This window comes from Aspergillus uvarum (assembly GCF_003184745.1).
Source record: "Aspergillus uvarum CBS 121591 unplaced genomic scaffold BO82scaffold_82, whole genome shotgun sequence".
Taxonomy (NCBI): Eukaryota; Fungi; Ascomycota; class Eurotiomycetes; order Eurotiales; family Aspergillaceae; genus Aspergillus; species Aspergillus uvarum.
In genome coordinates this window covers 35947-61738 of record NW_020291379.1, presented here as the reverse complement: position 1 = coordinate 61738, position 25792 = coordinate 35947, and the positions used below count along the sequence as shown (strand labels likewise).

General features: G+C 52.4%; 8 protein-coding genes across 8 annotated transcripts; 5 read left to right on the top strand and 3 right to left on the bottom strand.

Annotated features, from left to right (window-relative positions):
* Positions 1 to 142: 142 nt before the first annotated feature.
* Positions 143 to 1495, bottom strand: BO82DRAFT_202696 (hemolysin III family protein). The gene has a single exon (XM_025630621.1). It carries the CDS (start codon positions 1268 to 1270, stop codon positions 311 to 313), a length of 960 nt encoding a protein of 319 aa, XP_025486773.1. The 5' UTR covers positions 1271 to 1495; the 3' UTR covers positions 143 to 310.
* A 216-nt stretch (positions 1496 to 1711) lies between these two features.
* Positions 1712 to 2700, top strand: BO82DRAFT_295914 (uncharacterized protein; the record flags this gene model as incomplete). Its single annotated transcript, XM_025631886.1, has 2 exons — positions 1712 to 1794; positions 1848 to 2700. The coding sequence occupies 2 exons, from the start codon at positions 1712 to 1714 to the stop codon at positions 2698 to 2700; spliced, it is 936 nt and encodes a 311-aa protein (XP_025486772.1).
* A 177-nt stretch (positions 2701 to 2877) lies between these two features.
* BO82DRAFT_295887 (uncharacterized protein) lies at positions 2878 to 4281 on the bottom strand (the record flags this gene model as incomplete). Its single annotated transcript, XM_025631885.1, has 3 exons — positions 2878 to 3072; positions 3131 to 4172; positions 4226 to 4281. 3 exons carry the CDS (start codon positions 4279 to 4281, stop codon positions 2878 to 2880), a joined length of 1293 nt encoding a protein of 430 aa, XP_025486771.1.
* A 369-nt stretch (positions 4282 to 4650) lies between these two features.
* On the top strand, positions 4651 to 6118 carry BO82DRAFT_202636 (Tvp18 family protein). The gene is made up of 5 exons (XM_025630620.1): positions 4651 to 4837; positions 4906 to 4921; positions 5188 to 5283; positions 5338 to 5683; positions 5744 to 6118. Exons 1-4 carry the CDS (start codon positions 4801 to 4803, stop codon positions 5636 to 5638), a joined length of 450 nt encoding a protein of 149 aa, XP_025486770.1. The 5' UTR covers positions 4651 to 4800; the 3' UTR covers positions 5639 to 5683; positions 5744 to 6118.
* A 3889-nt stretch (positions 6119 to 10007) lies between these two features.
* Positions 10008 to 12992, top strand: BO82DRAFT_369244 (Aim21 family protein; the record flags this gene model as incomplete). Its single annotated transcript, XM_025637156.1, has 2 exons — positions 10008 to 10956; positions 11011 to 12992. 2 exons carry the CDS (start codon positions 10008 to 10010, stop codon positions 12990 to 12992), a joined length of 2931 nt encoding a protein of 976 aa, XP_025486769.1.
* A 1272-nt stretch (positions 12993 to 14264) lies between these two features.
* On the bottom strand, positions 14265 to 15744 carry BO82DRAFT_202597 (transcription factor SUA7). The gene has a single exon (XM_025630619.1). The coding sequence runs from the start codon at positions 15385 to 15387 to the stop codon at positions 14350 to 14352; it is 1038 nt and encodes a 345-aa protein (XP_025486768.1). The 5' UTR covers positions 15388 to 15744; the 3' UTR covers positions 14265 to 14349.
* Positions 15745 to 16446: 702 nt separating this feature from the next.
* On the top strand, positions 16447 to 17380 carry BO82DRAFT_346732 (ATP synthase subunit H; the record flags this gene model as incomplete). Its single annotated transcript, XM_025633767.1, has 3 exons — positions 16447 to 16473; positions 16547 to 16625; positions 16759 to 17380. The coding sequence occupies 3 exons, from the start codon at positions 16447 to 16449 to the stop codon at positions 17019 to 17021; spliced, it is 369 nt and encodes a 122-aa protein (XP_025486767.1). The 3' UTR covers positions 17022 to 17380.
* A 4080-nt stretch (positions 17381 to 21460) lies between these two features.
* On the top strand, positions 21461 to 25156 carry BO82DRAFT_436513 (DUF1765-domain-containing protein; the record flags this gene model as incomplete). Its single annotated transcript, XM_025641122.1, has 2 exons — positions 21461 to 22323; positions 22379 to 25156. The coding sequence occupies 2 exons, from the start codon at positions 21461 to 21463 to the stop codon at positions 24906 to 24908; spliced, it is 3393 nt and encodes a 1130-aa protein (XP_025486766.1). The 3' UTR covers positions 24909 to 25156.
* Positions 25157 to 25792: the final 636 nt, after the last annotated feature.

Genomic DNA, 25792 nt, shown 5'->3' with positions numbered 1-25792 from the left:
GGGATTCGTCTGCCCGGTTTGAAATGTCGCAGGGCAAGCGGTGAACATCTGAATATGAATGGAAACCCTTAAGAAATTCAACAGTGATAGAATGTTGCAATGGTCAGCAAAACAATATGGAAATTGAATTGTTAGACAAATGTCTCGTATCCCGTGTTTTGACGTCAGCGTCTATTTCCCAGCCCATCTTTGCGATTAATGTAAGAGAAAACAAAAAAAAAAATAAGTCCAGTATGGCTAGATTTCCGAAGATGGTGACCAGCGAAAGACCCCTTGTGCGATCCTCGATCCCCTTGCCGGCGAATCACCGTCAGCTCCACGCACAGTGGGCGGCGAACCCGCTGTGTCTGTAATCAAACGCCTTCAGCAACCCGGTCAGATGAGCAATTGCGGCGCAGACCACCAGCACGTGAAAAATCTGATGGGAGCTTCCCCACAGATCGAATTGGCCGGGTCGCAAGCGTTCGGGGACCCGAGCCGCATAGATCGCTGCCCCCAGGATGTACAGGAGACCCTGGAGCACCAGCCAGCCGAGTCCGATCTGGCGTGTCATCTGCCCCAGCCCGTAAAGGCGTAATCCGTGGATCACGGGAAACACCGCTGACAGGCCCATGCCGACAAACATCGCCGCCCGGAACGGTCGCCAGCCTGGCGTCCGGAATTGGGGGAAGATCGAGACGACGACGCAGCCAAGGCCAATCGTGCAGATCATACTCCAGTAGAGCCGTTGCAGCGCGGGCTGACAGTAGAAGCCAAAGTACACGCTGGGGATGAAACTGCCCACTGTCAGCCCGACAATGCCCGCGTAGTCGAACGCGTTCCCAATGCGCGCCACCACGGGCGAGTGGTTCGAGATCGTGTGGTAGGTGGCAGACATGCCCAGGCAAAAGGCCGCCCCGGCGAAGAAGCAGCCGAAGACGATCACGTCCGCCTGCGTCGCAGTCTCATACCGGGGGGCTAGTGCCTGATACAGTGCGAAAGCCGCCGGCACCACCAGCAACGACGGCAGCAAGTGCGTGTAGATGTTGACCGTTTCGTTGTGAAGATAGGTCAGGGACTGGAAGGAACCAAGGAAGGAAGCCGAGGCCGGCCGATACCCGCTATGGATGTGCTGGTTGTCGCGCTGCCAATGGGGGAGCTCATCCCAGTGAAGCAGCTTCTTGAGGACTTTGGGAGGCTGTTCCAGCACAGCAGCTGCCACAGCAGCAGGCTGACTCGTGCCCGGGACCTTCTCTTGGCCGTGAGTGGAGTGACGCTGGCGAGTGGCCATCTTCTTCACATGCAGCCTGCGGATACTGTATGTAGGTATGTATGTACAATGACAGATTGAATCCGGGATTGTTTCAATTCTGTCGACGAGGTCGGCGAGGGAAGAAGGGGACCGGTGACCCTGAACTGGATATCCAAAGTGGCACGCTTTCAAGACCAGATAGACCAGGAGTGACCGGAACCCCCGCTGAAATCACCGCGACCCAAAAAAGAGGTTGATGAGGACAAGAAAGTCGGTTGGGACTCAGCGGAAACTCGCCGCTTCCTCGGGCATTGTTGGGGGCAAAGGACACAAAAACAAACAGCGCAAACCCTGCAAACACGACCGATAGCATACAGTAGCTTCATCCCCACTCCGTCTCCCTCTTCCCTTAGGACGTCCATCCAACCCAGCTCTACACAACTCGTCGCTCCTTTGAATATGACTAGTCGAGCGCCCCCGATGCGCAAAACTTCCGGGAGTCGTCTGAAGCCCGTGGCAGACTCCTTGGAGACGGTGGGCTTCGTATCGAAAGGAGACCGGAAGTACGCCTGCGCGCCTTCCAACCCCCACCTCCGGCCCGGGCTGACATGTGCAGATTGCTAGACCACAAAGCTCAAAAGGATTATTATAAAAGTATTGTTGAGAGATACATGGAGTTCTGCGCCCTTCATGCGAAGGATTTGGACGCCGCCTGGACATCCCTCCCCAGGAGCGCTTCGGATGACGCAACCAAGAACCCGCCTGCTTCCTTACCCACGAAACCAACAGGAACATCCACTCCTTCGGCAGCATCAGAGTTATCTACTATCCTTCTCTCCCTCAGAAAGCTCCGGGAGGCCGTCCTGGCCACTGCATCCGCAATCCCTATCATCTTCTCCCAACAGGTTCACCTCTTCTCCGTTAAGATTGCCATCCGAGCCCAACATCCTCCATCGTATACTCCCTCCCTCCGATACCTCATGGAAAAGCTCCATACTTCGTCGCATCCACTTCCAGACTCTGATCTGAAGGAGGTTATATCGTACCAAATCCTTGATTCTGCTTGCCGCCAACAGGACCTGGGTGCCGCTTATGAGCTGCGTGCGCGGGCGCGCAGCCAATATGCATTCAATTCGTCCATGGTCGATGAAATCCTGCATGCGCTAGCACATGATGACTGGGTTATATTTTGGCGGATTCGTAGGGGAGTAGATTCCAACATCCGCGCCGTCCTCAACTGGGCTGAGGAACGGGTTCGAAGGCACGCGCTCAAAGCTGTGGGTAAAGCTTATCTCAATGCCGATAGCAAGTGGATCACAGAAGGTTGTACCGGAGAGAAGGAGTTGACGTGGGAGAAGCTGGTGGAATTGGAGAAGCTCGGATGGGAGAAAGAGGGTGATAGGATTATCATTAGGAGGCCCAAGCAGAAACCCCCCGTCAATCTGACCCCCATCAAGGAGGCTTTGTGATGGTGAATGGCCGAAAATATCATTATATCATTACATCATAGCTTGGCGAATTATGATCGAGGTTATGGCGTCTGCCTTAGGGTAAGATGTCTGCATTGGTTTGGCCAAAGCACACGGACAAGGAGGATGGGCTGGAATGGTTCTTCAATACTGTGCGGCCTTGGTCATCGATTGACATCAGATCTTGAAATCTGCACTTGGCCGGTCCAAGTTCAGGACTCCCGTCACTGGTTGTTTGGCTACAATCTCGACAAGATCTGTTTTGAGCTTCCCAGCCTTCTCAGAGCACAGCTCGTAGATAGTCGATAAGTTGTACACGAGGCTCGGGAATGAATGCTCTTTTTGTATCAAGGATTCGAGAACTTCACGAGCCTAGAGCCATAGTCAGCAGTGTTGCTAATCCATCAGTATCGCGCACTATGGAGCTTACCTCATTCAGTCGACCAATGTACAACAAGCAGACTGCTAGGTTCTGCTGGATAATGGCTTCGTCGGGTCTCTGGCGCTCGCGCTCCAGAAGACTGCGCCATTCGTCGGCTGCCGTGCCATGTTGGCCCTCAGCCATACTGAAGAGGGCGTTGAAGAAGCCCTGGTCCTTTTCACTGCCCTCGCTGCACAATTGCCTGGCACTGTCGAGATCGCCAATCAACACCAACAGGAGCGCCTTTCTTGCGTTGCGGGTTTCATTGTCTACGCCTGCCATGCGCAAACTGTAGAGTGCCTGTTTGGCCGCATTGAGGTCCCCCATCTCGATCAGTGCATTGACGTTCCGGATCCCCAAGTCCGCGAGTCGTTCCCTCCAGACTTGCCGCTCCGCTGGATCAAGATCTGGCCGCAAGATCTCCCTTCTTGCCTCCAGGCCAATCTCATAAAGACCGCCAATGCCTCTTCGAGAGTCGCCGAACCCTATACTTTGAAGTCGCACGGCTAAGGCCCTCAGAGGCCATGGCACAATATGGCGAGGGTAGCTCGAACCTTCGGCGGATTTATCAGGCAATGGCTCCACGAAGTAGAAAGCAGAGGTCAAATCTTCGAGGGCTTTAGACTCCTGTGCGGCAATGATGGTGTTCCCGGAAAGCTGTAGGCATGCTAACCGGGTGTAAAACAAAGCAAAGATGCGTTTGATGTCTGTGGGTTTGATCAGAGAAGACCCCAATATCGTTCCACTGAGATGAGCTGCCAGCAAGAAATGACCCTCCGCTAGGAGTTTCTCCAGTTTTTGAAGAGTCGCAGATAATGACTCGCTGGAGGCTGGAACGATGAATTCGGAGCGCAATGCATGTGGGATGTCCAGCTGTGATAGGGAGTGATAGATTTCATAGCGAAGAAGGAAGGAAAGGTCTTTCTCCACGGTAGGTGGCAGATCATCAGGAGCAAGTGGATCCAGATTCTCAAAGGAAACACCAAAGAGCTCGGTTTGAGCTGCTGGGTTGGATTGCCTTAAAGTGTTCACCGTCTCGGTGCCGAGTGGACTGGCTTCATCAGTGTTTTCCTTGACATTGACAGAGTACATCGGTCTGCTTACTCGTCTATCTGGTCAAGTGGACCCTTCGTCGTGCTACGAGGTCGGGAAGCTATCATACATTAGCGGGAGACGACCACTACTTCATCGGAGACTCCTTACATCTAGAAGCATTGCGGCTATGCCTGGAAACGGCTTCCATGTCTAGGGTCAAATGTGGGGGATGTAGAGGCTGAGGAGTATGTACAGCAGAGCATATACCGTACCGAGCACCAGGCAGCAAGCTATGTCGCAATCAAATGAAAAGACTCGCGGTGTAGAGGTCGATGCAAAGCAATAATTGCAGAGGATGTTATGTTGTCTGAAAGGCGGAGCGTCGACCATGGGTGGCAGTAATGCGGGAGCCCCGATTCTGCCCCGGTTCTGCCTTGGCGGTGAGGAGGTCGGTCGGATAGACAAACTGGCCCCATCAACAACTGTCAATCGCGCTACAATCTACTCCGTACCCCAACCTAGGATACTGCAGATCAGCATAAAAGAGATCTATCTGATATCGCACAACCGGTCACTCTTACTTTCATACATCTCCGTTACCACACAAAGCCCTTTCCAATCCACAAATTCCTTGAACCGCCACCATGACTCTCGCTGAGGAGTTCCGCACTAGAAACTTCAGTATGGACCTGCATTGTTTACACTTCGACTGATTCAAAGACAGGAAGAGCTAACACACTATCGCTTAGGTATCTACGGTCAATGGTATGTCGCGATTCTTCTGTTCAGTGAATTCTGTGCAATTCAACCGGCTGGGAGCTTCGCAACTACAATGCAAGCAAAAGAATAACTGCTGCCTGGCCCCCCAGCATGGACGCTTGGCGCCTCCGTGATGGGAGCTCATTCAATACCCGTCTGCCAAAGCGAAAAGCGCACGCAGCACCTGAAGAGCCTTATCGAAGCACTATACACGAGGGAGAGTTGGGAGACGTTGAATCGCAGGCCACAAGCGCTAACTTGATCTAAATTAGGACGGGTGTTGTGTGCATCATCCTATGCTTGGCGCTCGGTATCGCCAATATCTTCAGTTTCAATGCGGTGATCATCATTTTCAGCGTCCTGTGTCTGTGAGTGGCTTGGTATCCCGCAACTGGAAGCTGGAGCTCACATATGTTGTACAGTGTTTCCGCCTTCATTCTCATCTTCACCGAAGTACCTTTCCTGCTCCGAATCTGCCCGACCTCGCCGAAATTCGATGAATTCATCCGCAAGTTCACAACCAACTGGATGCGTGCTGGCATGTACGCCGTCATGAGTGTGGTGCAGTTTCTCAGCCTACTCAAGTATGCCACCAGCTTGATTGCTGCGGCTGTTGTTCTCCTGATTGCGGCCATTTTCTATGCGCTCGCGGCCGTGAAGAGTCAAGAGTTTGTCAGCAGTAAGACACTGGGTGGCCAAGGACTTGCGCAGATGATTGTGTAGAGGCCGTAGGCTTTTGCGCAAAAGGGAGAAACCAACTTTTACAATGTGAGCATTTTCCCGGGGTCAATGACAAGCTGATTCTAACGAGCGACTTCAATCAGTCAGAAAGTCAAAAATGGAATGCATGGCTTCTTGGGCTGGAGTTGAGTGTGATGCGATGATGAGCCGATATCGCGTTCTTGCTACGACGGAGGGGCTATGCACTCCTTCGCTTTGCTTTGCTTTGCTCTGCTTTGCTTTTCGTGAAACTTTATTCAGCTTCGCTGGAGTCTAGGTTGCTGCTGATGCTTTGCTTGAGCCATTCCTAATACCTTGCCTTGTATCGGTCTGCTTTGTTTTTGGTATCTGTTACCTCGTTGAGGTCTTTCGTGATGAGTTTAGATGAAACCTGTAACAACTAGTAGTTCACCGCAGCGAATACCCTACCAACCAGCATCCTGGCGATGAATATGAAATTTGCTATTTCCAAGGCCAATCGCATGTGCTCCGGGAAGTCTGTCACCCAGGAAAAAGTGGACTAAGCTTGGGCTACCATCTCTCGAACCGCAGCCCTGGCCCTGAACAGTGCCTGCCCGGCTGTTTGCATTCCCCCTTGACCACCCGGACGGCATCATGCATGGCATGAATATAACCACGGGAACTGCGAAAGCCGGACTTCAGCCACTCAATCAGCTTGGTTTCAGCACCATCTCCAGCCTTAAACTTTTATCGAGTTCGAGCAATGCTCCTTCGGGTAGCTTTGTTCGTCGTGCACAACTACTTCCATCATCACATTCCAGCCGCGCACATATCCCCATACTAGTGCAAACAACAACCCCAAGTTTCTTCCAGTTTTCAACAATGGATGCCTAAGGGACAACTTGGAAGAGCACTAGTGCATCCTCAGGGGCAATTTCGATACGTCATGTCTCTCCCCTCTTCCCCTCGTTTACCCCTCCGTTTTCCTCATCGAGTAAGAGAAGAGGAGGTCTTCCAATTTACCCCGCGCTTCCGGCGGCGCGGTTGGCGTCTGTGCTGACTTCATACATGCATGTACGGGGGCGAACAAGTGGGAATGATCAGAGCACGGTCAATGGGATCTTCTAGGCAGCGTGTCTCTCTCTCTCTCTGCGCAAGACTCTCCTTCTTTGTCCAGCTAGGCAACTACAGTACAGTAATCAACCCTACCGATGATTTACAGACTGAGCCCCCCTATCATGTGTTGTCCGTAGCTTCGACATAAAGAACGCAGGGACCACGCTGATTGGGCCCTGGGATCGGGGATCTTCAAGTCATCACCTGGAGCTGAGGTCTTCGCTGGTAGGGCAGTGGGGGGCGCGGATTGTCTGTGTGGATGCAGTGCCTAGAAACTAGACATTCTCCCTCGTGGCCTTTTTTTTCTTGCATACGGGGTACTTGGCGCTGATAGCTGCGTATCGGAATGCTCGGGAGCTTAGGAGGGGGGGAAGGGGTGTGATATTATGTATGTAGTTTAATGTGCTGTGCGGTACAAAGCGGAGAGTCAGGTCGGATCTGGTGATATGTTGATAATTTGTTGTTGGAGTAGGCATCTAGGCGCATTCTTGGAAGGTGGGGTTCAGCTATTGTCTGTTCTGAATTGACTTTGATGTAATAATCCATGGGGTAGAGTGGCCTGGATGCTGGTGTGTGTTTTTGGAGAATACTATAGTTACAAACTTCTTGTTGTTTCTAGAATGATACCTTTATCATCGTATGAACTCGATAAGAAGCTACACATATTAATTGGATCCAGTCAGTACTAATCGCGCAGCGTTTGTTTATCAGAACCAAAAAGCCGCCTATCGCAAACGCCCAGGATGATACCCCGTGGACGATAAGCGAAACGGCGGCGATGGGCTTCATGATGCAATCATGATGTGGGGCCGGTTGAGTCCAGGCTGTTCACCGCCTCGGGGCTGGTGGGGTTCTGGTTGAGGGGGGCTACGGAGGATGTGGCCAGTCACATCCAAGTCGATACAATCACCTTGGATGCGATACGAAGTACGGAGTACTGTACAGTTTTTACTCTGTAATTCCAGTAGTTCCTCATTTTGTCTCGGCGTGATCATGACACTTGAAGTGATTTATCGGAATTCTCAATGTCTGCTGGCAATATAGGGGCCCAAGCCTCTGCAACTGTTTGAATAGTTGATGATATGCCACATTTCCTGTGACCATCGGAGCTGTTCACCATGAGGGATATTCTGCATCTTCTACTCGCCCAGCACATCAGCCGCGCAACATCCGACAACCCTCAGAACGGCGATCAGGCCCATGTGCAGCCAATCTGCACCGCCACATGAGGGGTTACTCACTACGGGCATCCTCGTAGTATCTGCATTTGCGCCAAAAAAAAAAAGGGGGTGCAAGCTCTTGCTTAATACAGAGTACTCCGTACCTGGGGAGCTGAAGCCGAATCGTCCTTATCAAGTAGCAGCTATGCTACGACCATGGATAGAAAACGCCTTTTTAAGAGTCCAGTGTATTTAAAATTGAACTCAAGGTACCTGGCAGCCGGGGCTGCTGTCGCATGAAAATCACTTAGTAGATAAGTTACCACCACCAGCGTGGCGCTTGTGGCTCACAGCTCATCTGGACCATGGTCTGGCCCGGCCGCAGTTTTGTCGCTCCTTTTCAGTATGGGGTAAAGTGTGATGCAGAGAGGGATTTTCAGTTTTCACACCAGTCAGTCCTCTCCACTGTCACACGAAATAGGGCGAGGGATTTTTTTTCCCTTCATAGTTGGTGACGGATGGAATGAGCCAAAATAGTTGGACGGCGGATCATCAGGTTGATACCAAGTTTCGAAGGGTGGGAGGGCCCTGCTGGCCGGTATGAGCTATTATTGAGCTCTCGTGGATGCCACCGGCGCTGGACCAAAGAATACTAGATGCGCATCGTTGGGAAATACTAAGGTGCCTAAATTTATAGGTAGCCGAATATGATCCTGCAATCTTATGTTCCGCGCATGAGGAGTGGACAAATGCAAGCGGAAGGGATTGAGGAAATCCTCGGGATATGTGATGCCAACGATTGTATGATTGTTCGTCTGAGGGTCCTCTGGCTGATGTACTTCCTATAAAATCTGGTCGGCCATTGGCTTGATCCAATGACCTATCGATACACTGGAGCTTCTAATCAGTCTCACGATGGTGGAACGGGGCAGGTATCTATCTCCAAGAAAGATTCGAAGGGACACGAAGATCGAGCACCAATGACGAAAGGTAGAAATGGATCGAGAGAAAAATGGTAAACCTAAAAAATGGACCTGGTCCTGGCAATTCAAGGTTCAAGGTTCAAAGTGTTGAATTGAACTTCTCAGCCCAGCTCCACTACAGTAAAGTGTACTGTACTCGAGTACGGGCGTAATTGCAACCAACTAAGGTCGTTGGCTCACAGCCTGACAAAGGCGCATACAGTCGGGGCGCCGTCAGAGAACGTCACGCGACGGGGCGGTGGGCCGTGGCAGGAAAGCATGCGGTTAGCCTGCTATTACGGCCACTTTGCGGGAGTAACTTACCTTACCTTACAGTAGTTAGTCTCACCAAGTCATACATCATATCTTCTTCCCATCTTTCCTCCCCCTCGGCTTCTGCTGAACTTCTCCTCCCTGAATTCTCATCCCACTCTCCCCTAAACTTTCCCCTCGTCTATACTCTATCAACCTACTACTACTTACTTACTTCCTTGTTCGTACTCTGACCCTCAAGTATCTTCCCTACTACTATAATTGCCCAACTCCGCATCCCCCCTACTGTCCATCCAATTGACGCCATTTGGTCTCCGTCTACTTGGGCCAATACTCCCTCCAAAGCTCGCCCGCATAAGCATAGCACCTCGCATACTTCTTTTCCCACCATCAAACCTAGCCGGTAAGCGAATCACTTCTACTGCTCTTATCAGGGTCTCCAAAAGTCGACTGTTTCCCCCACCGATTTCCCAAATCTTTCATGTCTTTGTCAAGGCGATGGCAGGGAATGCCAACGGTGAAAGAAGGTGATCGGCCACGCATCGTGTCTACCTTATCTACTCACTTGGAGAACATGTACATTCCTTGCCCTAGATTGTTCCCCACTCACATCTCAATATCCTTCTCATGAACTCCGATCTTGTCTTCAAAGTCCGTCAAAAATAGACAACGTACTGTCTTTCCCCCTTTCCATGGCGAACCGAGCGCATATACAGTGACCGATGCAAAGCTGCCCTGTGCTAGCGTCCTCACCCGCCCAACCATTGACATGCACACTCGCTAGGATTCATGTGACTGGGGATCTCTATCCCCCATAGATCCATAATCGACTGACTTGATTGCCAGAGTTGACCTTCGAGCTCAGATTCAATCTGTCATTTGCCTTACTAGCAGCCCGCCATGACTACACAAGCAGCCCCCGCCATTCCCCCGCGGCCGTCGAGGTCTCCACAACAGAATGTTGCGCCCGCCTCAGCAGAAGGCCCCAAGATCCCTCCTCGTCCGTCCAATCGTGCCGAGCGCTCCGTATCTCCGTTTCCTGATAGCTACGCCCCGTCTCCTCTGAACGATTTGCCCAACGGATGGGGCCTGAAACGAACTACCTCGAATGACCTACCCCAGAGACCCCCTAGTGTCACGATACCTTCGCTTGGTCAAGAGGGCATTGAATACCAGGACCTGGATGTGGCCAATGTGTCCGAGGCCCAGCAGGCTACACCGCCAGAGACCCGAAACGTGGGAAGCGATTTAAAGCTTCATGCGCCACGACCGTCATTACCCACTTCCAGCGCCAAGGCAAGAGTGCAGGCTGTGACACGTACAGACTCCCGTCAGGCTGCTGCAGCAGGCCTGGGGCGTGCTCCATCTCCTTCAAATGACGATCATCCTGAGCGGCCCACCCGCTCACTGCACTCGCGAGCCAGCGGCTCACGTGGTGACTCCTCAACCATGTCCGCAGATCGTCGACAGTCGTTCCACGGAGAGGAGCATGGCATTCCGGAGATCGGACAGAGAGTCCCGATGTACCCTAATGCCGGCGATGTGCAAGCTCCATCCCCGAGCCCTTACCTGGAACCCCAGGAGAAACGCTCTGGACGCAACCATCACCGCACTCGCAGTGGCCGCGAGGCATCTCTGCCTCCTGGTAGCTATGGTCTGCATGGTCATGGTGTTCCTTCAAACGACAAGTTCGAGAAGGCCTGGTATGAGAAGCACCCCGAAGAGTTTGTTCGAGAGGAGCAAGGCCAATATGGCCCAGGTGTTGGTACACCACGGCCCGACTGGGCCTTGAGCAGCGACGATTTGAACAAAATTGTCCGTGGCTCTGCAGTGAATGGTTCTGGGCTTGGTAAGCTCTTGCAGGTCTTTTATTAATGACAGTTTCTGATAATGTGACGTACAGGTACATCCCCTGCCCTGGCGGGAACTCCCGATGAGGAGGTCGGCTACATTGCCTCCGACGAGTACACACATCAGCTAGCGTCACCGGGACTCGACTCGCGTCGTAATTCTCGACTCGCTGTTGAGTCACCTCTACGCAATTCGAGTTTTCCGGCTACCGATGCACAAGCTCAGCCTGGGACTGCTGTAGAGCAGGAAAGTGACGACAAATCGACTCACTCCCGGGTGATTCATGTCGACGAGCCATATCACCATCTGCATCATCCGGACGGCTTCGCTCAGACTCCTGGCCCCGAGGAGCTCACTCACAATTTGGATCTCGAGGAAGAAAAGCCGGAGTCTATCTTGGCAGCTGACGAAGTACGCCCGGAGTCTGCCTTCCAGCACCCGGCTGTCTCGCCAACTTTTGGCCGCAATGGCAGTGTAGACTATGAAGGAAGAAGCCGCACTCCAAGCGTGACCCACAGCCGTTCGAACAGCAGGACGGCTAGTATTCACAGCGGTATGCCAGCTCTAGCGAGATACAACTCGCGTGACGAGCACGAAGGCACGCATACGCCGCTTGAGGATGTCGAGGAATACGAACCTCTTTTCCCCGAGGACGAGTCTAAGGACCAGAAGCCCATCACTCCAGCAGAGCGCTTCAAGCAGCGTCCGGACCAATTGAAGCACCGCTTTCCCAGCCAAGACATCTGGGAGGACTCGCCCAACAGCTTGCAATTATCTGCCACTGTATCTACGCCGGACATCCCCAAGGAGGAGGCTTTTGAAACACCCGAGCAAGAGTCGAATCGCAAGAGCCAGGCGCCTCAGATTGACGCTCACAAAGTCGCTTCACACATCTTGGGAACGGACGATCGGGAAGGCAGGCCTTCACGCCCGGAGATCTCTAAGCAGCGATTTCCGAGTCGAGATATCTGGGAAGATGCACCTGAAAGTCATACGCTAGTGACGACAGTCCAACCGGCAGAAGAAGAGGTCAAGAGCCCGGAGGTTCCCTCAAAGCCCAGCATTCCCCTCCGCCCACTGAAACGCCCGGGACAGGCCCCTCCGGTGGATGCTTCCTCGAAGCCGGTCACTTCCCCTACAGATAAGCGACAACCTCCCTCGATTCCCGACAGACCGAAGCCGCAAATTCCGGCCCGGCCCTCCAAACCTTTTTCGCGCGCCAGCCCTGAAGAGGCCAAGGATATTGCCGCTAAGCCCAAGCCAGCCATTCCCGCACGGCCTGGTGGAAGTAAGATTGCCGCTCTGAAGGCCGGGTTCCTTTCCGACTTGAACTCGCGGCTCCAGCTCGGCCCGCAAGCGCCCCCTAAGCCACAGGAGAAGAAGGAAGAGGAGGCGCCAGCCGAGAAAGTACCGCTTAGTGATGCCCGGAAAGGCCGTGCCCGTGGTCCCACCAGGCGAAAGCCAGCTGTCGAAAAGACGCCCGCAAGGCTACCGACCATTCCCGAGGTCAAGATCACGGAGACCTGGAACGTGTGGCAAATGGGTGCGGACGGAACCCTTACTGTCGGTGACGAAAAGCCGACCACAGCCCCGTCGCCTTCTGAGACAACCTCCCCGGAACCCATGGCACCTCCCATCGCTAAGAACCTTGCTGGTGAATCAGCCGAGCCCCAAGCTCCAACCACCGCTCTCGATAAAGAGGAAGCCCGGGACGAGCCAGTGTCGCCCGGCGCCGTCGCTCCAGCTGCTGCCCCAGCGGACGTCAGCCCGATGCAAGAAACCCTGCCCGAGCCCGTACCGGAACCAACATTCACCGAAGTGAAGCACTCCATCCCGCTAAACGACGACAACAGCACGGCTGTGCCGGCCCCTGCCGTCGACCCTGTCACCACAAACGATCTATCCGCCGGGAAACCCACCATCGTGTCCCCGCCTGACGGATCGCCCATCGACGATATCGCAGCACGACTATCTGCTTCTGCTGACGGCAAGAGGCCGTCGGAGGGTGACATTGGCGAGACCATCGACAACTGAGACGTTGTATGGAGAGAGGAGGAATGAGCGACAGTAAAGCATCAGACAATCGCATGCAGTGTTCTTGCCCCAGTATCTTAATCATCTCTTTTTTTGTTCTGTGTGCTAGTGTGTCTGTCTGTCTTATGAACCCAATACGAGTTGATAGGACCCGTGTATAAAACAAACAGGAGGAGCAAGAAAACAAAAATTGCGTACAAGGAAGGCCGTAGCCAGTCAGTCTGCACTACTGCATAGCGTACCTGTCTGCATGTAGATACACACGTATACACAACAATAGATGAAGTATCCACAAACTGCTGCCATCTTTAAGACCAGCATCTATCCTTCTCACTCAACAACATCCAGCTTCCAATTTGCTGCTCGCACACACCCCCAACATCCAGATCATATCCCCTACCCATCGCCCCATTGCCCTCATGTGTAGAAAAGTGTACATGCACGTACAGTCACAGTACCGCACCTCGTCCAATCCCAAAGCCACTGATGAAAACGTGCCAGCTATCTCAAGCCCTAATGCCCTCAGCTCCTCCCGTCCCCTTCCCAACTCGGCATCTACCCTTAGACAACGAACGGCATATTAACATCCGGGATCAATACAGTCGGTCACTACGTACATACGTACTAACTTGACAGATCAAGAGTAAAAAAAAAAACCCACCGATACCCAGGAGGTAGGTAGGTAGGTTGGTAGGTAGGTAGGTAGGTCCGTGTCTCCATAAAATCGGGAGTCTGCTTGCATTTTTCACAACTAACGTGGTTGACATTGTCTAGTTATAGTTATCCATATGACTGATGACTGACTGACTGGCAAACACCGCACAGAAAAGAGATTAGAAGGCATGATCTAACTAGGACGGAACTGTCCCGGGTAAAGCAGACAGACAGAAAGGAAATTGCATAGGCCGATCACTCGCAGCAACTCAAGAGTCCACTCGAAAGTAAAAAGAGTCAGACACAAACTATCGCGGAAATACTGTTTCCTTGTGCTATTTATACCGGGTAAAAGCATATATTATGAATTGAACTCAATTCTTTGCTAATGGAGGATTTGGAGGAAGGACTGGAAAGGTAGAGAGTGAAATTGAGGATAAAAAAGTACGGAGAGGATTTTTCTTTGGAAAAAAGGGTATCTTTGATTTGAGATTTTTTTGGTGTGTTTTTTTTTTTTTTTTTGTTTTGGTCATGAGGCGCACCAGTGGTTAAAGGCTGAGACTAGATATACGGGAATTTCGAGGAAGGAGGATTGGGGGACGCTAAAGGTGGAAAAGATCAGAGCAATTTTCAAGGCAGATTGCGGCTGCCCGGGGTTTCCTTACGCTTTCGCTTCAGTTAAAAAGGGAGGAAGGACATGAATCTAGCTAGCGGGCAGGTTCTTCAGGTCACCCTTGCCTTCTTTGATCCACTCGGGATCGATCAAGCGCTCACGCTCGGCGTAAAGCTGCTTATATGCGCCACGGATGGTGCCATCGCTGACGTGCGCCACCTGCGAAATCTCCTTGGCGGACTTGCCGTGGCCCATCAGGTACGAAGCCATGTAGATGCAGGCGGCCACGATAGACAGAGGAGAACGGCCGGCCAAATCGCCCATGGTGGTGACGCGGTCGGAAAGAGCAGAGGAGACGCTGGTAACTTGGAAGGGAAGATCGAGAAGGTTGCAAAAACGGTTGCAGAGATCGCTGGGCTTGGTGGAGGTGGTCGCGGTGTAGGTGTCGTTGGGATCTGGGACACCACCGCTCGAAACCACGGCGTTGATCCGCTCGAGGTTTTGAGCCGTGAAGAACTTCTCCAAAGCCTTGTAGATGCGTCCAATCTCCTTTCGCGTGACCTTCGTGACAGCGAAAATCTCGGTAAAAGTACGAGGCACCTTGCATTGACGGCAGGCAATGAAGATACAACCGGCGATGATCACGTCTTGCGATTTGCCCTTGAAAGCCTTGGCGTCATCGACAATTTTGAACAGATACTTGGCGGTGTCTGCAACGTTCTTCTGGATGTTGAAACCGTCGCAGAGCGCGCCAATTTCCTTGTACGCGGCCAGGAGAGCCTTGTTGGCCTTCTCGCTCGACTGCTTGTTCTGAGCGCGGTAGAGGTCGCGCACTCGACCCGAGCCACCGCTGGCAATCTGAGTTTCCAACTGGTCACCGTTGAGCAGCGGGTTCGTTGCGTCTCCGACACGAGATGGATCATCGTTGTTCTGGTCATCGTTCGAGAATGTACGCCATTCGGAATGCATGTCGATTTCTCGATCAGCAAGCACCAGCCCGCAGGATCCACAAACGGTTTCGTGAGAGCCGGGGAACTCGAGGTTCGGGGGCACCTCTTTGCACTCGGGGCAGATGATGTGGGCGGATAGATTCTTCTTCCATTGCGGCTCAGCTTTCTGGGTGGCCATTTTCTCTGTTCGTGTCGTGGCGATGGGTCGTGGGGTTGGCGCCGGCTTAACTTTCGCGGAACTCCTGTAGTAGAGCGGCTTATGTTTGCGCGCACACAAACGAATGTAAAGCGGCGAGAACAGTGTGGCGACTGTTCTTCGTCAACAGAGGATTCAAACCCTCTCCAGCAACAACGCAAAGGGAGCAGCGGAGCGGATCGTGAGGTCTCGCGAGAAAGTCACGTCTCTGCGTCTCACTGGCTTTCGTTCTCATGTTAGCCTGCTGCAAACCCTTTCCAAGCAAGATGAAGACAACTCCCAGCAGAAGGAGGATATGAGGACTAGACATGGGCTTGGACGATGAGCAGGCAAGGCCACTACCAGACCAGCTGCCACCGACACCTTGCCTACACCTCAGAAATGGGATCAGATTCCATGGTGAACTGATGCATCTTTACCTTTCAGAGCAGGTAAAGGACTCTTCGTCCTGCGAACAGTTCCCCAACTCAGAATAGCACGTTCCCAGGGGAGGTGCCGTCACTAATCAATCTCCGTCACTCAAGGGTCTTCGCACGCCTTGAGGCCAAGCTTGTCCGACCGCGATGAACCAGTCAAGGTCTCCGTGAACGATTACGCTCTCACGGAAAAATGGGCCGCAGAACCTGACAGGTAGCAGCTGCACGTTAAGATCGGGGAGACCAGAAACGAGCAGAGCAACGTAGACGTGTCGGATTCTCAGACAAGAGAGGCCGGATAGGTGGTGAAAATAGACCTGTCCAAGAGGAGGGGAAAGGAGGAGGAGGGAGTTGGGAGGTTGAGGGACAAAGGAACGAAAAGGACGAGAGTGAAGTGAGAGGAGAATCAGGTAAGCAAGTGGAGGATTGCAGGCAGAAAGCACCTGACCTGAAAGGCAGTTGAGCCGCAGCCGCAGCTGACTCAGCCCGCCAAGCCGAAGCCTCCCGAACAAACGTCGAACTTCCAACATCGGCTTTCGATCACGGTTGACAGCAATTGCTCTCCTCGCAGAAACCCACCCACCTCGAGTTTCCTTTCGTCTATCTCCCCCCCCTCTCCGCCGCGATGATGTCCCAGTCTCTCAGAGCTTCCGTGAGTTTACCGCAATATCCCCTCCGTGGCTGGTGGTATAGTCCTCCTCCGTGTGACTGACCCTTTCTGGTAGCGCTCTCTCTTCACCCGCGTCTCTCGGCAACAGGTTTCTGTTGCCCGCCGCACTTTCCTGACTTCCGCTATCCGTCAGGGTAGGTGATCCATTTCCTTGTTCTGCCGCCGTTGTCGAATCTTTGGAAACTGGTCGTGGAGTCGCATTGATCTCGCGATGTTCGACCCGGCGTGCTCCCCACCGACGCAATTCTAACGTTCTCTCTTTCGCAGCCGACCCTGTTCAGGACCTCTACCTCCGTGAACTCCGCGCCTACAAGCCCACCCCCGTCAAGGCTGGCGATGCCGATGCTCACGTCCTGAAGTTCTCCCCCCCTGCCGCTCCCCAGTCCCCCGAGGAGGCCAACCTTGCCAGTGAGCTGAAGTCCTACGAGAGCCAGGAGGTCGAGGTTGAGGGTCAGGCCGCCGCTGGCGAGGCTGCCCCCGTTGAGGAGAGCTGGTTCGAGGAGGAGGAGGAGACTCCCGCTGCCCACTAGGTTGCTTGTCTCGACGGCAAGATAGAAGGATATCTCGGGGCTAATGGGCAAACGTGATGAGACCGATGTGATGAGCCGTCTCCCGGTTGTTGTGCCTCCGAAGGTCACTTTGTAAATTAAAACCTATTTGGAGCATATGAAGTTCTTTTTCTTTCTTTGAATTTGAATTGGTATGTGCAGTCATGGGATGGTTTGTACTGTACTAGGTTGAGACTGCATGCCGTGTTGTGGGAGAGTATCATGTTATACCTGCCCCGTTAACCTCAAAGCCAGCCACTGAACATTTACCCCAGAGCAGGCTAGGCAACAGAAATTGGCAAGCCTAAGGCCACTGCACTGGGGATGTGGCGGTAGGGCGGAATTGATCGATCCGATCCGATTGATAAAGTAGAGTCGTACTCCGTACCATGTAAACAAGGTAACTAACCTAGGTAACTAACTACTGGAATACTTGAGACCAGAGAGCACACGTCCCCCATTGTTCCCCGCCCGACGAACCTGATACGAACTGGTCGGGATAAGAAGGGCCGGCTGCACTGATGACCCCATCGTGCGACGTGTGCAAAGGGCCAAACACAGCTGGAGCCAGCCAGCCCGCCCATTCAGCCCGTCCAGAAGGACACATGGGCGCCGGACACCGACTACCTTAACTACCGGAATACGTACCTCGCTTCGGGTTCGCAAGGGATTCACATCTCCCTACCTTACAGCGTACATTTGGGCTTGAGTCAAGGGCAGCAGCAGATCAATAACGTGTTTTCCCCGTCTGCATCGGGCGTATCCAAATCAGAAATGCATCACGCAACCGAAACTCATCATCCATCCATCCACGAAAAAATAAGGATGAGAGGCATTGCAGACGAGATCTGTCGAATTGGACTGGACGCAGGGGGGGGTTGTGGGAGGCAGTGGTCGTTCTTGTTCTTCATCGGGTGCCGGACGAGATATGACAGCTCCAGCACGACTCTCAGACCGCTCTCCCAGCTGTGTTTCTTAGCTTCGGTCACAGATCATCCAGTCTGGGGGTTTTTTTTTCCTTCTTTGTCGAAAGTTTACTCTGATAAACACTTCTTTTCTTTTTTTTTTTGAAGCAGAAAAAAAAAAAAACCTTACTCTTCGTCGGGAGGGTTTGACTTCCCCGTGCGCAGGAGAAACACCAAGCTATGGTGCAATAGTTCTTTCCGTTCAGCCAATGCACAGTCGATATGTTGACAACATCTCATCATGAGGGTTATCAAGGTTTAAATAGATCTAGTGGCATACCTACCGAACACACCCAGCCTGCAGAGTCGATCCCCTTAGTCGACATATAGACACGAACCTGAACCGGGAGAGATATCCCATTCAGCCGGTAGGTGGCTATAGGGTGGCTGGGGTGCTGCAAAACTGCTGCAGGCTTTTTTTGCGGCCAGCCAGTTCACTCATCCATGAAGCAGCTCACTACTTCTGCAACTGTCACACATTTCACTTGCATTCGATCCCACCGCCTGACGTTGACCGAAGACAATCCTGGAATGCAGACGGTGGTCTCCCGGTGGACCGATTATGGCTGTGCGACATTCTTCGGGGATAAACCAGATTGCGCAGGCAGGAATCCGCCACTGTTTCAATGCTAATCAAGGTTAACGATTAGATTAGAGGCACCTGAGTCAGTATATCCGTCCCCTCTTTCGACATTGCTGAGGAATCAGGAGAGACGATGAGTAGATTGAGAGGGACGATCCAGATAGAATGGTCTCATCTCCATTTGGGACCAACACGATGGGGTCGGTACGTTTTATGGGGCCTGGATGGGGCAAAGCAAAGCCGGCTTAGTAGAGTAGCCAAGTCGACAGGGGAACAACAAGAGTCCTCCTCGTAGGCACTCCATACCGCCGTAGGAGAGGAGACATTATTTATAGGAGAAAATGCATCATGACAGGAATCAAGGTACAGTACTCATACGAGTACATGCATCAAGATCCTCTTCCTCTTCCTTTTTTGTGGCCTACTTTTTGGACGGGAAATTTGGCAGTGCCAAGTTTTTCTACGCGCGATCCATTACTCTAGTTGGTTTCACGCCGGATGTCCGCGCCCCCCTTCCCCTTCTCTTCTTCCTTGTCCCTGTCCTCTTGCCCCCCTCCCCCCCATTGCCTATATAGGGTTGAATACGTTGTGGCCTTCCTAGCTCCAGGGTCCTTGATCCTTTTCGTTGTCACCGTACCGGAAGTATGGAGTAGCCAGTATGGTAAGAGTACTCTGTACTGTACGGAGTAGAGATAACTATGTATAACCTGGTTGGTAGGCGACTACAGTAGGAGGAAAAGGGAACCGTCAGCAGTCTCTCACCTACACCACCACCTACCAACTCAGATAGTAAGTTAGTCATATCTGACTATCTCTGGACACCTCTTCTCTGTCGGTTGGACGTGCATGCAGTTGCAGTAGCAGCAGCAGCAGCATCCACTTTCCACTGAGTAGTGATGGGATAGAAATGCTGCTGTATGGTATCGTCTCGTCTGTATGTACATACAGTAAGTACAGTACAGGCCCTATCGACCGATCTACTGCATGTATAGTCCTTCTCTGTCTTCACCAGAACGCAAAAGACTAAGCATTGGTCCCTTGGGGTCGAACCTACTGATAGCTAGTGTAGTTATTCATAGCAAGTACTGTACCAACCGAGTCAATCCCCTTCTGTAGGGTGATTCATCATGACAACGATTATTGAAAGATTCCGTTCCCCCAGAATGCAAGGCTGGAGGGGGCGTCCAGGGATTCCAGGTATTTATAGGTATTGAGACTGGGCTTCCCACAAGGGTGTGATTTCATGAGTAATCATCATCATGATGATGTTGAGTATTACACAATCAAGAGGAGAATACGGGGGCTATAATAAAGAAGAGAAGAGTCAAAGACTCGATTCCTAGAATCCAGGGTTGGAAGTGGTCTAGGGTGGGGAGACAAGGTGGGTTTGTAGGGGTACACTACGTAGTTGCAAGTTACAACAGGCTGGTATCAATACCTTGTTGTTGTCAATCGATTCGAAGTAATCAATCATGCGTTGTGGACATTCATGTCAATTCGGTTCATCTCAGTTCATCATCACTCAACCACCATCAGATGCAGCAAGGAAAACGGGGAGAAAAAAATAAATATAAATAAAAATAATAAAATCGTCGTCCTTCCTCCCATATTGAACCACAAACCACAAACCACAAACCTAATTCAGGAACAGACGGCTCCAACAGCCACAGGCTGGAACCTCTCTCTCCCTTTGGATCCTTAAACGTGGAGGAAGTCCCATCTTCAATCGAGTCGGTCCTTTCTTCGCCCTCGTCTTGGTCTGCTTTTGTTGTTGCGATCACTATTGCTGTTGCTGTTGTTGCTGCTGCTGCTATTCTCGGGCCCGTAATAAAGAAAGCTGACCGGGACGCTTCACTTTGAATTTTCTTTGCCTCTCCCCTCGCTGTGCCCTCTTTGCGCCCAATCTATGGGAATTATAGGCGAAAAGACGAAGAAAGAGATTAGAAATCGAGAAAGACAAACAACTCAATCTCACGTTGGAGGGGGATTGTTGGCGTGTTGTAAGAGACCGGTATTTCTGCCCTGAGCCCGCCTGTTGCGCTGCCCGGATTTCCTTTTTCCCTTCTTACTTACTCTCTTCTCCTGTCTGTCCGTCCCTCCCTTTCGCTCTCTGGCTGCTCTCACTCTCGCTCTCGCGCTCCCTCCCTCCCTCTTCCTCTCCCTCTCCCTCTCTCTTGCTTAAACTTCTCCTGCTCCACCACCATACTTTTTCAACATTGTCTTCTCTTCCTCATTTAAATCTCCATTCGCTTTCGCACTCCCCCAGCCCTGTCGTTTCCAAGACAAATTTGTTGGTTGTTCCCCCTCGTTACCACGGCGTCCAACCCTGCCCCTCGCTCAATCCACTTCTCCGCTATACTCCAGCCTCCCGACCTCCCCGAAACGCCGCAATTCTTCCCCGTCCGGCAATACAACAACAGCGCGCCCAGCTCTCTGTCACCATTGCCAGCGTTGGCTAATTCCTGCCTATATGTCTGACAGATTATCGAGCCTTTAAATTTCAGCTTCTCGGGAGAACATTCAGCTCGAGCGCCCGGTGATCCACCACTATCGTATTCGCTTGTTCCCTTCTGCCTGCGCGGACGTTCTGCCTGCACCGCCATAATCCATCGCCAATCCGCCCTCCCCTCCACAGCCTCCGCGCCTTGTTTCCAACAATCCACGTACAGCCATCGCCAATTTTAATGCTAGGAGGGAAAGGTTCTTGAGCGCATGGTTTAATCTCGTGTGTCGTGCAGTTGCTGTACCTAGAGGAGCTGGTCTCCCAATCGTCCACCTGAGCTACGATCCAATTCCTGCTGGAGGGGAGATGTGCAACTTTCTAGGGCCCTTTACAATCACCGTTTTATAACCCGAACGAACGAACCACGGCCATGTCTTCTTCCGAAATTGTCATGACGCAACCCAATGACGAACATGCCTTTCTCAATCACGCCGCCAGTTACAACCACCTTCCTGACCTAGCGGCAGCACAAGCAGCGGCCCACCCTGGCCTCCGAAGAACATTCTCCGATCTCACACACCCAACTCAGTCGGATTCACCGTCGAAAGAGGATGTAGCGGCGGGTAAGGATATCTTGCGACGGACCTCCATTCGTTCCAAGAACAAGCCCACCATTGCCGTGTCGCGGTTCACTGTATCCGCGGAGGACTTGTCCGACTCGACGACCGGCTCAGAAGCGACCTCATTACCGCCCAAAGAACCCACCGAAACGAGGCCTCCATCTCCGGTAGCCCGTCCCTCCAAAGCTCGGTCGATGTCAGGGAGACTCGTCAGTCTGGCCCGGAAACCATGGCTATCGAGCTCGCCTCCATCAGGGAAGAGTTCTCGGCTTCGGTCCCTGCGGACGGAGGAGCAATCGACACTGAATCCGCCGGTAGCATCATCCAGATCATCACGATCGAGTCTGCAGTCGGACTCGGGCACCGAATCTGAAAGCGTGGCTCCCACCCGACGACGAACTATACTGAACAAGCGCCCGCGGCGCCCAATGGTCGCCGTCGTTACTCAGAGCCGATTCGATGGGTCGACTACTCCCAGCAACTCATCGCCTCAGTCGCTGATGCCGAAAACATCGTTAGAAAAGCTAGCTGCGTCACTCAATGTTTCGACACCCGTGCTCCCACCAGTGCCCAAGACTCCAGCCACCGCGAACCTGGCCGCTAGCATGGAATTTCCGCGCAAGAAGGATGAACTGTGGGGAGTGTTCCGCAATCTCGAGGCTGATTTCCAAAAGTGAGTTTGTTGACAGGGATAGTCTTGTGAGACATCTTTTCTTACCATTGTCCAGGTTCCAGTCCAAGTCCAGTGCTTTGAAGGCAAATGTCATTCGCTCTTCCCTATTACCCTTTCTCAACCGCAGCCATTCGCACTCGTCATTCAAACAATTGCGCCCTGAAGACCTAGATCGCCGTGTCAATATTCTCAACAAGTGGTGGATTGGTTTGATGGAGATGCTGAACGGCAAGAACAATCAGTCAATATCTGGAACTGATAGACCCGTGTATCTGGAAGCGGTGGTGGGAATCATGACGCGCCCGGAATGGAGAATACCATTTCCCATGCCTCCGTCGAGTCGAAACTTCTCGAGGTCCTTGACACATGCATCGACATCGATATCGGAGTCGTCGGATGGTTCCTCAGGCTCGGACTTCCTTCTGGAATCTATTCACCACAATATCAGGAATATCTTCATTCAGAATCTGCTCTCCCAGATGGCTTTCGTGGTGGAGCGGATGTCGATGAGGCATGCCCCAGCCAGCTTGGTCGCTTTTTGCGGGAAAGCCTGTGCCTATGCATTCTTCTTCTGCCCTGGAGTGGCAGATATTCTTGTGCGATTGTGGAACACACCACCGAGCGTCTTCCGTCGAGTACTTGACCAGTCAAAACTGGACAAGGGTAGCGGAACACGCGCGTTGGCCCAGGAACTCACCGCAAACTTCCCGGCCGCCTTGCGCAGTCTATCGTTCTATGCTCACACGGCACTTGTTCGGTATCTTCGCCAAAAGCCCGATGTTCCACTGAGTACCGCTCAAATCCCGTGGCAGAGCCCTTGGGCAACTCGATGGTGCGGCCGAGACACCGATCTCTTCTTTGTCTTTGTCAAATACATTCATGTGCTTTATGCGGATGCACTGCCACCGGAGCTAGAAAAGTCAAAGCGTATCCTGGCACCTGGCCTGTTACCAATCCACTCGCAGCTTCTGGTCGTTTTAGAGGATACACTGTACAAGCAATCAGTACCCCAGGTGCCAGACAGCACCCACACCGCGTCCGCTGTCACGTTCGACGATTTCATTGAGGGTGCCGATGCAGCGGTCTCGGCGCTTCCCTTGGGGACCGCGAACAGCCATCGATTGATGGCTGAAAACCGTCTCATAATCCTGCTGCGGGATTTTCTCTCCGAATCCTCCCTCGAGCCAAATCATGCCAGGCTTTTGTATGCGGAGTCCTTTGGTACCATAATGAGGGCTGCTGCAGAGAAAACTTCGCTTTTCGATCATAACGCGTGCTTCCTTCTGTGTGACTTCGTCGAAGAAGTCATCCCGATCGTCACACGGTATTCCCTTTCCATCGAAGCCGATTTATTCGATTGGAAGTTCTGGTTGGAAGTCTGCCGCCAGATGATGCAAAGCCACAACTCTCTCACTGAGGTGCGCGTGTTCGCTTTTCTCTTCTGCATCTGGAGCACCTGGACTGCCTCGGAAGAGAGGAAGGCCGACCTCTGTCTGAAGTTCCTCCTGGACGAGTCTCTGTTCTACCATTATTTCAGTCATTGGAGTCCCATGGTTCGAGCATACTTCCAGCGTCTGCTGTGTTGGAGATTAGGTCGATTTAGTGACGACCCGACTATGCTCGACACCACCATATATGAGACACTCTACAACCGGCTGCAGCGGACCTGGAAGTATTATCAGGCTTTCCAGGCCAAAGCCGAGGAAGAGATTTCGGCACCATTGTCGTCTGCTCCCTGTACCCCGGCGCCAGGGCGTCGGATCATCATTATTCGCTGCGATAACCAGCTGTCTCCGTCTAGTTTCTTTGTATCCTTCGATCGCGTCATACCTCCGGCTCCAGCGGAGAAATCAACGCTCGCAGGTAGTGCCTTATCGAAGCCGGAGCCCGCGGAGAACCAGCCACCCACCAAAAAGAAATGGAGTATCCTGAGAGCCATGTTCGGGGGGTCGTCGAATTCGAGAACTGGCGGTGAAGGGTCCTCGTCCAGTAGTTCCGATGAGTCAGACTCCTCTGGTTCTGATGCGGTGGTGACGGCAGAGAAGCCACCAGAGAAGCAGTGGCGGCAGCCCAACGGGCCAGGGGAGTTGGGGCGGCCTCGCACAGCGCATCAGCCGTACTCTTTCAAATTCTCGCTGGAATGGATGGACCGGCCTCAGTGGCCGAGTAAAAACAAGCGACTGTTTACCCCTTGCCTTCCCGTGGGGTCACAACTACATCTCCAGCTGCGTAAGGCCCTGGCCAAGCAATCGGAATGTGATACAACTTCGGAATACGTGTCCGCCACCGAGGGCGATGATGACACCATGAGTGACGGACGGCAGACCAACCCCTACTCCGACGACCAGGACGAGACGCCAACGGAGGACACCGCTGACTCCGACAGAACGACGGATGGGCTAGACTTCCAGCTTGCCATGAACGATCGGTTCGCGGCGAGCAAATACGCGGGCCGAGCACTAGCGGAGTGGGCGCAGATTGTTTCGGAGTGCGACAACTTCTTCGCCCGCCGTCGCGATGAGGGCGTGCCCTGCGATCGATTGGTTGAGACCCCAACGCTGGGCGTTGAGAGTTTCCGAAAGTGATGATGGCTTGTACAGTCCAGCCACCTCCCGCAAATGACCTTCGACACGATCATCCTTTATATCCTACGACACGACCTACCCAAACCCTCCCCCACACGCCTTCCCTTCCAAACTTGTCTATGGCCCACAAGCATATACAACCTTGGGGACGATCCCTCCTCAAACTAATGCATCAATCCTAATCCTGCGTTCCCAAAATTCACCTTCATCTTCATTTCTTTTCCTGTTCCACTCATACCCCCCCCCCCAGAACACATGTATTGTATATATAACTCAGGGCTTTTCAAACTGGGCCGACGGATATTGATCTTGACACACATAAAAGAGACACGGCGCAAGTTTTCACATACAGCATCAAGGGTGTTTGAGTTTTTTATTTCTTATTGTTTCTGAGTTTTAATACATGCCCACCACGGCGTCTTCTTGTTGCGTGCTCATCTGGGCGACCTGGTTTTTTTTTTTTTTTTTTTCTTGTCGTTATGAACGTGCAGTACAGTAACTACAACTAGTGCTTATTATACTGACACGGTTGGGTTTCTGGTGCCTGCAGTGGTGAATTGGATTGTAATCTGATGACTAGTACAGTACTTGCTTGCTTACTTTGCTTGAATACATACATATCTACAACTATATATATACCTGTGAATTATGTGGTTGATTCTGCAGATACTCCGTCAATGGGAAAGGAAAACTCGAAGACGAGATGATGTGAAATGGTTTGTTAGGTCTACCAGTTGAAGATATCATCTTCCGTTGCATGATTCATGGGCTACATGGATTTGGCAATCATCAACGATTGTCTCTGGTGCTGGGTGACGCCGTTCATAGGGTTTTTTCGGGCTCCCGGGGCTTCCGGGTCCCCCCGGGTCTGAGGGAAGGAGCTT

What these genes read in the sequence shown, in the direction of transcription:
- BO82DRAFT_202696 (XM_025630621.1), bottom strand. Translation starts at nt 1,270, where the DNA reads ATGGCCACTCGCCAGCGTCACTCCACTCACGGCCAAGAGAAGGTCCCG.
- BO82DRAFT_202636 (XM_025630620.1), top strand. Translation starts at nt 4,801, where the DNA reads ATGACTCTCGCTGAGGAGTTCCGCACTAGAAACTTCA. An exon ending in ATTTTCAGCGTCCTGTGTCT is followed by an intron (nt 5,284 to 5,337) that starts GTGAGTGGCTTG and finishes TATGTTGTACAG; the next exon opens with TGTTTCCGCCTTCATTCTCA.
- BO82DRAFT_202597 (XM_025630619.1), bottom strand. Translation starts at nt 15,387, where the DNA reads ATGGCCACCCAGAAAGCTGAGCCGCAATGGAAGAAGAATCTATCCGCC.